The sequence below is a fragment of the Triticum aestivum genome, chromosome 3B (genome assembly GCF_018294505.1).
Source record: "Triticum aestivum cultivar Chinese Spring chromosome 3B, IWGSC CS RefSeq v2.1, whole genome shotgun sequence".
Classification (NCBI taxonomy): Eukaryota; Viridiplantae; Streptophyta; class Magnoliopsida; order Poales; family Poaceae; genus Triticum; species Triticum aestivum.
Window position 1 is genome coordinate 369,842,356 of NC_057801.1, and position 11,795 is coordinate 369,854,150.

The 11,795-nt window shown below is 44.5% G+C and overlaps 1 protein-coding gene across 2 annotated transcripts; it reads left to right on the plus strand.

Annotated features, from left to right (window-relative positions):
* Positions 1–1,038: 1,038 nt before the first annotated feature.
* On the plus strand, positions 1,039–8,709 carry LOC123069935 (PITH domain-containing protein 1). Of its 2 annotated transcripts, none has more exons than XM_044492922.1 (10): positions 1,039–1,296; positions 1,447–1,527; positions 2,264–2,313; positions 4,826–4,903; positions 5,450–5,507; positions 5,586–5,635; positions 7,879–7,987; positions 8,069–8,130; positions 8,332–8,392; positions 8,484–8,709. In XM_044492922.1, the coding sequence occupies exons 1-9, from the start codon at positions 1,213–1,215 to the stop codon at positions 8,372–8,374; spliced, it is 615 nt and encodes a 204-aa protein (XP_044348857.1). In that variant the 5' UTR covers positions 1,039–1,212; the 3' UTR covers positions 8,375–8,392; positions 8,484–8,709. The 2 variants fall into 2 exon arrangements, with proteins under 2 accessions (XP_044348857.1, XP_044348856.1); XM_044492921.1 differs by having other exon boundaries at positions 8,332–8,383.
* Positions 8,710–11,795: the final 3,086 nt, after the last annotated feature.

Consider the following 11,795-nt stretch of genomic DNA (forward strand, 5'->3'; position numbering starts at 1 on the left):
ACGATGTTGTTAGCTTCGGCATGGTGTGGAGACATTTGACAACAAAGGCTGGAAGAACAAAATGATGGAGTGGGAAGAAGCAATGTGGAATAACAGAGGCCAAACAAGGATTTGAAGAAGAAGAAAAAGAAGAAGAGCAAGAGCAGCAACAGAAGAAGAGGAAGAAGCAGTTGTAGCAGTAGAAGAGGAAGAAGCAGTTGTAGCAGCAGAAGAGGAAGATGAAGAACTACCACAAACGGCAAAAGAGGAAGATGGACTTGCATCTAGTTACATCGACGATGAACTTTCCCATATTCAACCATACGGCTCTTAGGCGCAGTTCTTTTGCCAGAATCTGGGGATTCTCCCAGAATCCAACCCCTACCCAGCTTCTCCCAGAATCTTTGAGCCCCATTTGTTTTACAATTCTATCTAGTTAGGGTCTAATTAGATAGAATTGTAAATCAAATGGGGCTCAGAGATTCTACAAGAAGCTGGGTAGGGGTCGGATTCTGGGAGAATCCCCAGATTCTGGCAAAAGAACTGGGCTTTAGTAATCTATAATGCCATTTGATAGTAGTTAGGATGAATCATATTTTGTTTGGTAGCTAAGAATGAAACTGTTCAGATCGCGTGTGGTAAGGTCACCATCATTGAGAAGTGGTGACAACACCTTATGCAGGTTGCAACCAAACAACGAGTCATACATGCGCATAATGCGATGCACCCAACCGAATGGCGGGTCAAAATTAGTTCCCTCGTGCAGCTAACATACATGCGGGCAATCAAACTATATGCAAATGGTGGTTTGTAGTCTGTTTTTGCTCAACCAAGTCTATCTGAGAATCACATGCAAGCGCCAAAATCGATGCGGGTGTGTGGCTGAAAATGCGTGATGGTCTAGTTCAGATATATGCGGCCGACTAGAGTAAATAAACTAATAAAAGGAAAAAAAAAGAAAAAAAAAGAAATAGAAAAGGAGACAAAGAAAAGAAAGTCCAGACATTTTTGTCCGCGTTGGATTCTAAAAATGTCTAGACGGTTCGATTTTGCGGGGGGGAAAACTAAAAGGGGAAAAAGAAAAGAAAAAAACCCTCAAAGCCCTAGTACCTTCGTAGACGCAGGCAGTCAGCAGCCGACCAGAAGGCAGCAGACGCAGAGCAAATCCAACAAGAACACCACTAGTGCTGCATTCGCAGCGAGCGAGGAAGAGGAAGAGGGTGAGAGAGAGGGATGGCGTGCCTGCACGATCACGAGTGTGGGGATCACAACTGCGCCGCCGATTGGTCGCTCTACAATCACATCGACATCCCCAAGGTTTCTTCCCAATCTCTCTCCGTCTCTCTCTGTAAATCAGAATCTTCGCTGTAGCCTACTGTATTACGAGTGCAAAATCTTCTATTACTACTGCAGAAATTCGAGAAACTGTGGCTCTGAATCTTCCCCCGTTTTTTCCACAACCTGCAGGTGGTGGCTCTGAACGAATCTGTGGCCGGGAGCGTCAAATCGGTCTTCAAGTCGTGGGACCAGCGCCTCGAGACTTCCGGGGTATGTACCGAGGTCCTTGAATTAGACATAATCCATCTTCTTATGAGTGTCGGTGCTTATTTCCTGCCAAATATGCCAGGAATTAGACGTTTCTACATAACCTGTCACTGATATAGAAAAAGTTTCAGTATCGATTGCTGTGTCCCTATGTGGATTATACTCGTCTCCTTTGGTATTACATTAGAAAACGAATAGAAAATTAGCAGCTTTCTGTGCATCGAGTAGGTACTATTTGTCCTTAAAAAACTATTACTGGGTACTTTTTTTTATCATGCCACTAATGTCATTACTGTCATGATTACTGAGGGCTACAATTTATTTTGCACAAGTATACTAGTAAAGATGTCTATAAAGCATAATCCTAGCGCATAGTAGGAAAAGGGAAATTGCCAGGACGTCTGAAATATTAAACGGGAGAAACAGTAGGCCAGGAGGTTTGGTATGCACTATGCAGACATTTTGAGCTCTATGTTTTATTACCCTTTATCCTCCATGTTACATAAAATTGCCATTCTTCTGCATGCGAATTTGGCTATTACTTATGTTTGTTGTATCAGCTTATCAGTCTTGACCCTAAATCCTGTAAGTACAATGAATCAAGATCAAAATATTGATGCTGTACTTACAGAGTTTATTCAGTGACTAGTGATTTTTTCACTCATAAGTCATAACCTATTACATAAGTTTCTTTTCATACCTGTTACCTGCACTCTTATGAACATTTTTGCTGCACCAGGGTTTTCTGGAGAGCAATGAGGGTGACCCTGAGTTACTTGTTTTCATCCCGTAAGTAGCTTACATCACTTAATGATAATTGGATATATATCCGTGTCTTGGCTTCTTTCTTTTCCATCCCCTTCTGCTGTATAAACTTGTTATCTCCGCTGAGGAATTAACAGAAACGGTTGTAGCCCAGTTCGAAAAAAAGATATATGTGTGTGCCTGCCCCACTCGGTTTCTTAAATTAATTACATCATTGCTTCACTTGCCTTAAACCCACACAAGCTGAATATTTTATGTCTTCAAATGCAGAATTGACAGCTTTAGTGTCTAGGACACAGAATTTGTGGTGTTACAGTTATGTAAGCCATACATCTTTGCCTTAGTGATGGACGAGGTCAGAAAGGATATACAAGGAGATATCCCTTGAGTTCTGTTTGGACGTAGACATTCAAGGCCTCTAAATTGCATTGGCTCCAATATTAAATCTGCATGACATTGATATCGACATTCAACCCGAATTCTGGTGTTTGGATGGTGAAAATATTGAATTGCACATTGTTGTACACGTCACTGGCCTTCCATCTTCTTCTCTCTCCCTCCAGCATGCTTTCTCCTCCATGCGCCACAGGCACGAACACGAGGGGAAGTGGCATCCGTCGCCATGGGAGGCAACAAACAGCTGCCACTACGGGGATGTGAGCGATAGGTGGTTGGACGCACGCGTGCCGCATCTGAGATATGGGATGAGGCGGACTACCGTGAGGAATGAGGTAGCTGACCTGCGCTAGAGAGAAGAGAAGAGGAGGGCAGAGAGGCCAACTTGTGTCTTCCCGCTTCGTGCTGCTGTCCCTCTCTTGCGCGTGGCATTTTTCTTTTTCCAGGACCGCTCCTCAAAGGGGTAAGTGGAGACTAGGGGCGAGCACTGTCGAACTTGCCACAAAGTCAATGGGTGAGGTTCCGAATTCGGGCAAAGTGATGTGACATCCTAGTTTAATAGGATTGATAGTACTACCCATACCAATAAGGTGCATCTTCTTTTTTGGAAGCTCATCTCATAAGAACCGCTTGATTAAGCGTGCTTGGCTTGGAGCAGTTTGGGGATGTGTGAACGACCTGGAAGTTTCTCAGGGTGCGCACGAATGAGGACAGAGTGCGCCGGAAAGACTTGTGTTGGTTTGTGGGCCAGTCTAGAGCCCATAGGATAGCTAGGAGTAACTATTGCCAGTGCGGGAGTGGCTGGTGTGTTACAAGTGAGGCGGGTGGGGACAGCGGGCTGTTCTATATCGTGCTTCGATTCCAAGTCTTTCCGAGTCTGAATACTGTTCCAAACAATGAAATTCGGGCTGCCCAAATGCCAATGTTTAATTCTGGGCCTCATTGCCAATATCCAAACAGTGCCTTGGTGTATGGTCTTTGCTGATGATGTGGTCCTAGTTGACGAAAGTAGGTTGGATGTCAATAGGACATTAGAGTTGTGGAGACAAACTTCAGAGTCCAAGGGGTTTAGGCTTAGTAGGACCAAGACCGAGTATATGACTTGTGATTTTAGTGCTGTTAGGTGCGAGGAGGGAGAAGGGAGAAGTTAGTTTCGAGGGACATATAGTGCCTAAGAGGGACACCTTTCTATACTTGGGAGTTGGGACCAATGCTCCAAAGCAATGGTGGCATTGATGAGGATGCTAGCCACCGAATCAAAGCGGAGCGGATGAAGTGGTGGGAAGCATCTGGCATCCTCTGTGACAAGAAGGTCCCACATAAGCTAAAGGGTAAGTTCTATAGGACTGCAATCAGACCTGCAATGCTATATGGAGCAGAGTGTTGGCCTACTAAGAGGCAACACATCTAAGAAATGAGTGCCACTGAGATGCGCTTGCTAAGGTGGATGGGTGGCCATACAATAAAGGACCAAATTAGGAATGACGGAATACGAGATGAGGTAGGGGTGGCACCTATTGAAGAGAAGCTTGTCCAACACCGGCCAAGGTGGTTTGGACATATTCAATGGAGCCTTCAGAAGCACCAGTAAATAGTGGTATTCTTAAGAGTAGCCAAAATACTAGGAGGGGTAGGGGGCGACTAAATTTCACATCGGAGGAAGGCAGTAAAAGAGACTTGAGGATTGGAATGAACCTAGGGATTTGACTCTTGACAGGACTGCATGGAAATCAGCAAACCATGTACCAGAATCTCGATTTATTTTGTTTACTTGTACTTCCTCTCTTCTCTTTTGGGTTCTCACAGTTTTCTGTTAGGTTTCACTACTAGCCTACCCCAATTTGCTTGGGACAAAAGGCTTTGTTGGTGTATCCTGAAGGAGTCGGAATGATTCATCAAGGGTCGTATGTAGACAAAGCAAGTTATCCGTGTTTTATTCTGTACTTCTGCCTCTGTCTTTATTTGCATTGAGTTCACGATCCATATATATTACATTTGGTTTGTACTTTATACTGGACTATACTGGGATATATCATTTTTATGCTTGTGTTAATAGCTAAGACATGTTTTTTCTCTCGTTTCTGCTTGCAATTCCTATCAGCAATCGTTAACATGTTTCATTTGTTCCTTTTTCTTGTAGATTTACCTCAGATGTGAAGATCAAGAGCATCGCTGTTGTTGGTGGTGCTGATGGGACAAGCCCTTCAAGAATGAGAGTGTAAGTTTTAGAATTCTGGCTTTTCTCTTTCATGACTTACCCAGTTCTTTCTTCTTGAACCATAACAACAACAACAACAACAACAAAGCCTTTAGTCCCAAACAAGTTGGGGTAGGCTAGAGGTGAAACCCATAAGATCTCGCAACCAACTCATGGCTCTGGCACATGGATAGCAAGCTTCCACGCACCCCTGTCCATAGCTAGCTCTTTGTCGATACTCCAATCCTTCAGGTCTCTCTTAACGGACTCCTCCCATGTCAAATTCGGTCGACCCCGCCCTCTCTTGACATTCTCCGCACGCTTTAGCCGTCCGCTATGCACTGGAGCTTCTGGAGGCCTGCGCTGAATATGCCCAAACCATCTCAGACGATGTTGGACAAGCTTCTCCTCAATTGGTGCTACCCCAACTCTATCTCGTATATCATCATTCCGGACTCGATCCTTCCTCGTGTGGCCACACATCCATCTCAACATACGCATCTCCGCCACACCTAACTGTTGAACCATAATAGCATGAAATTTATAAAGAATGTCGACTTGTCACAGATTTATCAATAGAGAAGGTATTGACTTTTCTGATGCTCAAAACATGCAGCCTGTGCAGGTATGTTTTTAGTTTGTTTATTTTCTTATCCATCCACAAGAAGAAACTCCAGCTGTAATTTGACATTGTTTGTGCCAGGAATGGGAACTGGCAGAGAATTTGCAGGGAGTTCTTGAGTATCAAACAAGGTAATTTTAGTAGTTACTTGTTCTGCTTGTGCTACTTAATACATGTTCATTTATATTCCAATATTTAAGTTAGAAATGTCCATATTTCAACCCTGAATTGCCACCAAAGTCTAAGAAACAACCCGAACTTCAAAACCGTCTACTTTACAACCCCAAACTCTCAAAATTGGACAAATATCAACCCTCCTATCCTCAACCAGTTTTCTGGGCTGTTTTGGCCGGTTTTGAAGAGTTGACCGCCTAGTCAGTAACCAACTCAGCCGCGACGTCACCCAGGCATCTAAACCTAGTCTCTCTCTGTTCAGTCTCTCACCCTGAGCAGCGTCTCTCACCCAGCCCAGCCGCCGCCACTTGGGACACCAGCACCCTGACCTCGACCCGCCGCCTCCAGCCCCGCCGCCGCTTCTCCCTCCACCCGACCAGATGCTTGTCACCGCTGCCCATTCTCTCCCAGCCCGCAATAGCAGTTGACCTGACGCCGCCAGGCCCGAAGGGCCATACCCCTGCGCTGCCGGTGAGTTGAGGGCGGCGGCGCGGAACCACAGCCGGCCATCTAGACCCAGCAGCCCATCGCTCTTCACCTATCTCGTGCTCAGCAGGCTCACAAGCATCGGACTGGACGCCGCAGACGAGCACGGTGAGCACCAAGCGAATTGCATCGGCGCGCACACTTGGCATGATGAGCCCACAGCCGGTAGAGGAAGCCAAGAGGACGGGACTGGAGCGTGGTGAGGCGCACGTCGCTGCTGGGGCTGAAGGCGCCTCACGGGAGGGCCAGGAATAGAGTTACTTTAGGGCAAAACTGGGCCTTGGCCCGCCCAGGACAGCAGAAAACAGTGAAGGCTGGGAGTAAAAGTGGCCCTTAAAGAAGAAGTATTGTGTATAATTCCTTAGCCTGGCCCGTCCTGTCCCACCTAGCCCTTTTGATGTTGCTCGGCCATTGGGGAGGGCACATGGCGCTCTCGGAGAGGAAACACGCCGGCTCCGTCTGCTGTTGATAGAGGGGAAGAGGTGGGTGCAGGGCTCCATGGATTCAGCCGCTGGTGCATTGGTGGCCAGCAGGAGAGGGGAGTCCACGGCAGGAGCCTGTGCTCGTTGGTGGACACTAGGAGAGGGGGAGCTCCGATCCATGCCCGGGGGTGGCGGCATCGGGCAGCAGGGGCGGGGTGGGGGAGCAGGGCCCAGCTCGTGTGAGGGCAGAGTGGCGGCACTGCCGCTCGCCGGCCACCAGAGAGGGTGGCGACGGGTCGGGGTCACGTACGCGGCGGCGGCAGCTGGGTGAGCCCTATGCGGCTCGGAATGGGAAGAGAGACAGGGCTGGGCATGGGCCTCGCTGATGTGGCAGCTGACTAGGCGGGTGAACTGGTCAAAACCGGCTTTGTCTGCGAAAACCGGTTCAAGGTTGAATCTTGCATGATTTTGATAATTCAGGGTTGAAACTTAGACGGTTTCAAAGCTCTCTTAGACAAATGGCTAGTTCAGGGTTGAAATATGGACGATTTCTCCCTTTGAGTTATATTATAATAGTAGCAAAATGTTCGTGCATTGTTACGAAAGCCCCCCCCCCCCCCCCCCGCGCAATATTGCATGGGTCGTTTAAATGTTTATGTCTTCATTGTCTATAACTTGATGATCTCAAAGCATGCATCAGTTACATAATGGATAACAAGATGTGATGTCCTAATAAATTAATTGGCAATCTCGATGAGGGTTAACAGACCAGCATGAACTCAGGTCTTTATTATAGTATAATATAAATAGTGAGTAAAGATATTCAAATTTAGCCTCTCAAATGTAAGCTTCAAATATATGTAGATGATATGCTCCATTAGATAAGATGCCTTTTACTGTTGTATAAGTTGGAGAATACCATCATATGATGTGAGGATGGCGTGTGAGGCCTCCAACACATCACACATGTCTGTGACATGTTGGATGCTATTTTCCAGTTCGGCAATCTTTGCTATTCTTCGGAGAAGAAATATTGCCTACAGCACGTCTCTACTGCTCGGCTAAACTTCATTAGATACATATGCTCACTGTTGTATGAGTCAACAGTAGTCATTTTGTGAGTAGGGTATTAGATTGAAGTATTAGGTCACTTCTGTTTTCATGTGTTTACTGAGTTGCTTCTAATTACCAAGTTTTAAATCCTGTTATACTTTGTACTTGGAGTAGCTTGATTGTTAGCTCTCTTTAACTTTTTCCTCTCTTGGCCTTTTGTGTCTTGCTGTTATTGTCAGGTATTCAAGGTTCCAAGGTGTGGCCAACTTAACTCTGCATTTTCCTGATAACTTTGGTGGTGATACGACTAAGATATATTACATTGGTTTGCGTGGTGAAGCTACTCAGGTACATCGTCAAGATGTTTGTTTAGTCTGGAAATATAGCATGCAATGCTGATGTGTGACTGATCCACGCCATCTGCTGCAGAACAAAAGGGATGTTGTGGCCACAATTGTGTATGAAGTAATGCCCAATCCGTCTGATCACAAGTAAGCTTTGTTAAATTTTGATCTATTTCTTTGTGTTGTGATACATTTATTCTGAAATTATTATAGAGCTGGATATTGATTTACCCAGTGCCAGCACACCATGCAAACGACTCTTCAGCACATCATTGTTGTTTCTTGATGATGCTTCTATACTCCTAAGCATCTGAGGACTTTTGTAATATCTCGCTCTTCTCTGTGCAGAACAAAATCCGAGACTGGAGGTGGTTTCTCACATGTTGAGTAGGCATGTCAGGTAAGAATGGTAACATCTAGCGTTGTGAAGTCACGCACACAGTAATACTCTGCACTTTCTGTTCGGCTGCTACCGATTTTTACTTGTTTTCCAATTGCAGTGACATGCTTCCTCGGTTGGAGAGAAACTTGACCTCTGATGAGTTCTGTATGAATAAAACCAGTCCAGCTCTTAGATTCATAGTTTTGAGTGTAAACCAGTGTATTTGTCGGTTGTCAATGGCTCGATGATGTAACTTAACTTGCCTTGTGGTTGCCGGTGGCTCGATGAGGTAACTTAACTATGTCGCCCATGTCATCAGAGTTGCTAACAAGTTACTGTGATTCTACCGGTCTCCAATTGGTGGTACTTTTCCTTTCTTTCATTCAGCATTGGGGTCAGGGCGTCTTCAATGTTACAGAAACATGGGGTCTTAAACCAAAGAATAGCCTCAAACATGGGTCTTGAGCAAAAAAAATAGCCCAAGACCCACCCTCAAGCATTATGAGAAGAGGTCTTAACAACAAAATCTTAAGACAAGTTTAAGACTAAGTCACAACAAATCTTAAAGACAGTTTGACAAGGCCGTCAGGAATAAAGAACTATACAATCTCTCACATGATTTGAGGGTTTAAAACTACTCCCTCCGTTTCTAAATATTTGTTTTTCTAGAGATTTCAACAAGTGATTATATACGAAGTAAAATGAGTGAATCTACACTCTAAAATATGTCTATATACATCCGTATGTGATGGTCCATTTGGAATCTCAAAAAGACAAATATTTAGGAATGGAGGGAGTAGAAGAGAAAAAAACTGACATGTGGGCTCCTTCAAGGCTGAATGAAAAGCATCTGGAGCTGATAGAAACTGAGAAAGTTTTGTAGAAGCTGCGGGAAAAGCGGCCGGAGCTAATAGAAACTAAGAAAACCTGGTGGAAGCTGCTTAGAAGCTGAGAAAGCTAGTAGAAGCTGAGAGGCCATAAAGCTTGTTTGGCAACTGCTTTTAGGATGGTTGATGAGCCTATAGGTGACGGTGAAAGCATGAATGTTGAAGATGTTATTTAAACAGTGATTTATCTGGTTATGTTGTACTAGTATATTACCTTAAATGACATGATTTAGTGATCTAAATGCTTTTATATTTCTTTACGAAGGGAGTAACTATCACTAGAACTAGATGAGACCCCATGGGTTGCTGTGGTAATTTTGATGGAAAAAATGCATAATTTATTAGGTGCTATGTAAATAACTAAAACTACTTAAAGACACATTTTAATAGTATTCCTGATTTTATCTTCTAAAAACATTAAGAAAATACGAGGCATATAGCAAAATAATGTATATACAAGGCAAAAAAAGATTTAGTTAAAAGAAAGTGAAGGACTATACATGTATGTTCCAAGGGTTCAACATATATACCATGTTGGTGAGAGCACACAATTTAGTGCGAAAATATTAACTCATGACTTACATGCATGAACTGATGATGTAGCATGGTAGTGCTCCATATAGATGTACTAATGCAAAAAGTGACTTATAACGCACGTGCATGATTTGCTGATGTGGCATGGTTGCATGGCTAGATAAATAGGAAGTGAGCTGTAGCTATTTAGCATAGTGGAAACGAGCGTCGTTTCTAAAACAATGGATTATCAACTATATATGTATGCTCCAAGCCTCCAACACACCGTGTCTATGAGAGCAATATAATGCAAAATAAATAATTAACCGATGATTTAGATGCATGAACTGATGGTGTGGCAGTGCTGCATGGATATGCTAATGTAAAAACTATACTTATAAGTACATGCATGGCTCATTGATGTGGCATGGTTGCATGATAAGGAAAATAGGTAATGGGTTGTGGTGCATGTCACAATTTAATGCAATGTAAAACCCACTTCGAATGCACTAATGCATGTTGCAGTAGAGGATTCTTATACATAGATCGAATAGATGCTAGTGGATCAAGCTAGCAATCTACGACTACGACAATTTTGATGATGTGGAAGCACGCATGCTGAGATGATTAGAAGTAGTGGGGATCTCTCTCTTAGGTATATAGGATCTCATTAACATATGCGGACATACACACAAGTCCTTGCGCACAAACTAGTCACCCTCTCCGTCATCCTCCTGTCCATCGTCGTGTCTCTTCAAAGCGTCTACAATGTTTTCATGAGTGACATTCATGATGACATGCTTAACTCCAAATTAAGGCCATGAACTGGTGTAGATTGCTCAAATATAGACTCGATGTTGTAGGTTGGAACCACTGTTCAACATGTCGGCCAATATTCCGATAAATCGCCTGATTTATCGCTTACCGTTGTCTGACCAATAAGATATATCGGCTGATATGGTGATAAATCGGCCAATATGCCGATAAACTGGTTGATTTACCCCTTATCTTGGGTCGACCGATAAGTTGCCGATAAGCAATATGCCCAACAATGGGTGGAACCTTAGTTCATGATCTTTTCACACTTGGTGGGGGAAAAGGGAAAAAACAATAAGAACAACAAGAGGATTCACTCAAACAAACCCAAATCGCACATCCACTAGAATGGCATACATGAGATCCACAAATATAACATGAACAATCAAGGGAAAATAACACAAGGTAAAGGTTCTTCTCAAATCCAAAGGAGATGAGGTCTTGATGATAGTCTTCTCCAAGAGGAGGTGTTGATATCCACTTGGGGATCTTCTTCTAGGAGGTCTTGATCTCCAAGAGGAGTGGTAGATGAGCAAAGCTCTCTCTAGATCATATCATATACTTTGCTAACCCTAACAAATGACCTAGGTACGACATATATAGGTGACTTGAGGTGAGGGACAAGTGGAGGGGCAAAACAGGCAGTCCACAACCAACTCACTGTGAGAGCCTGTGCGCATGAGCTAAGTGGACCTCGTGAGCACGGTACACACCCGTTCACACGATATACGCCCGTGCGCACGGGGTGCCTAGCAGCTACATTGGAGGGGCCCGTGGGCACAGGCTCCTGGAGGCCCGTCCGCACGGGGTGTCTAGAAGCTCTCTGGATAGGTCATGCGCATGGGGCCCACGAGGGCCATGCGCACGGAGTCGCTTGGGCACGTCTTCTTCCAGTTGCTTGCCTCCGTCTTCCTTGCGATCTTCTCGTCATTCTTCTTGGAATTGGCGAGGCTTCTTAGCTCTATGGGGGTCATCTTGGTACCTAATGATGCGTAAGGTTCCATGGTGAGGTAGAAACCAAGTCCCATCCATATTCATGTCGAGCTCAAAGAGGAGTGAGCTCACCTCGCTTTCGATGGCATGTGCGCATGCTCTTGTCATTGGTCCACTTGGTGCTTGACGAGTCGGTGTGGTGTCCATGGAGATGACCGAAGGATGCTCCACATCACCCGACACATAGATCTTATAGGAATATTAGAGTAATCTATCAAATC

Excerpts from the sequence above, each read along its gene's own strand:
- LOC123069935 (XM_044492922.1), top strand. The coding sequence starts at position 1,213 with ATGGCGTGCCTGCACGATCACGAGTGTGGGGATCACAACTGCGCCGCC. Across the intron at positions 1,297-1,446 it reads ATCACATCGACATCCCCAAG|GTGGTGGCTCTGAACGAATC; the intron begins GTTTCTTCCCAA and ends CACAACCTGCAG. Across the intron at positions 5,636-7,878 it reads GTTCTTGAGTATCAAACAAG|GTATTCAAGGTTCCAAGGTG; the intron begins GTAATTTTAGTA and ends TGTTATTGTCAG.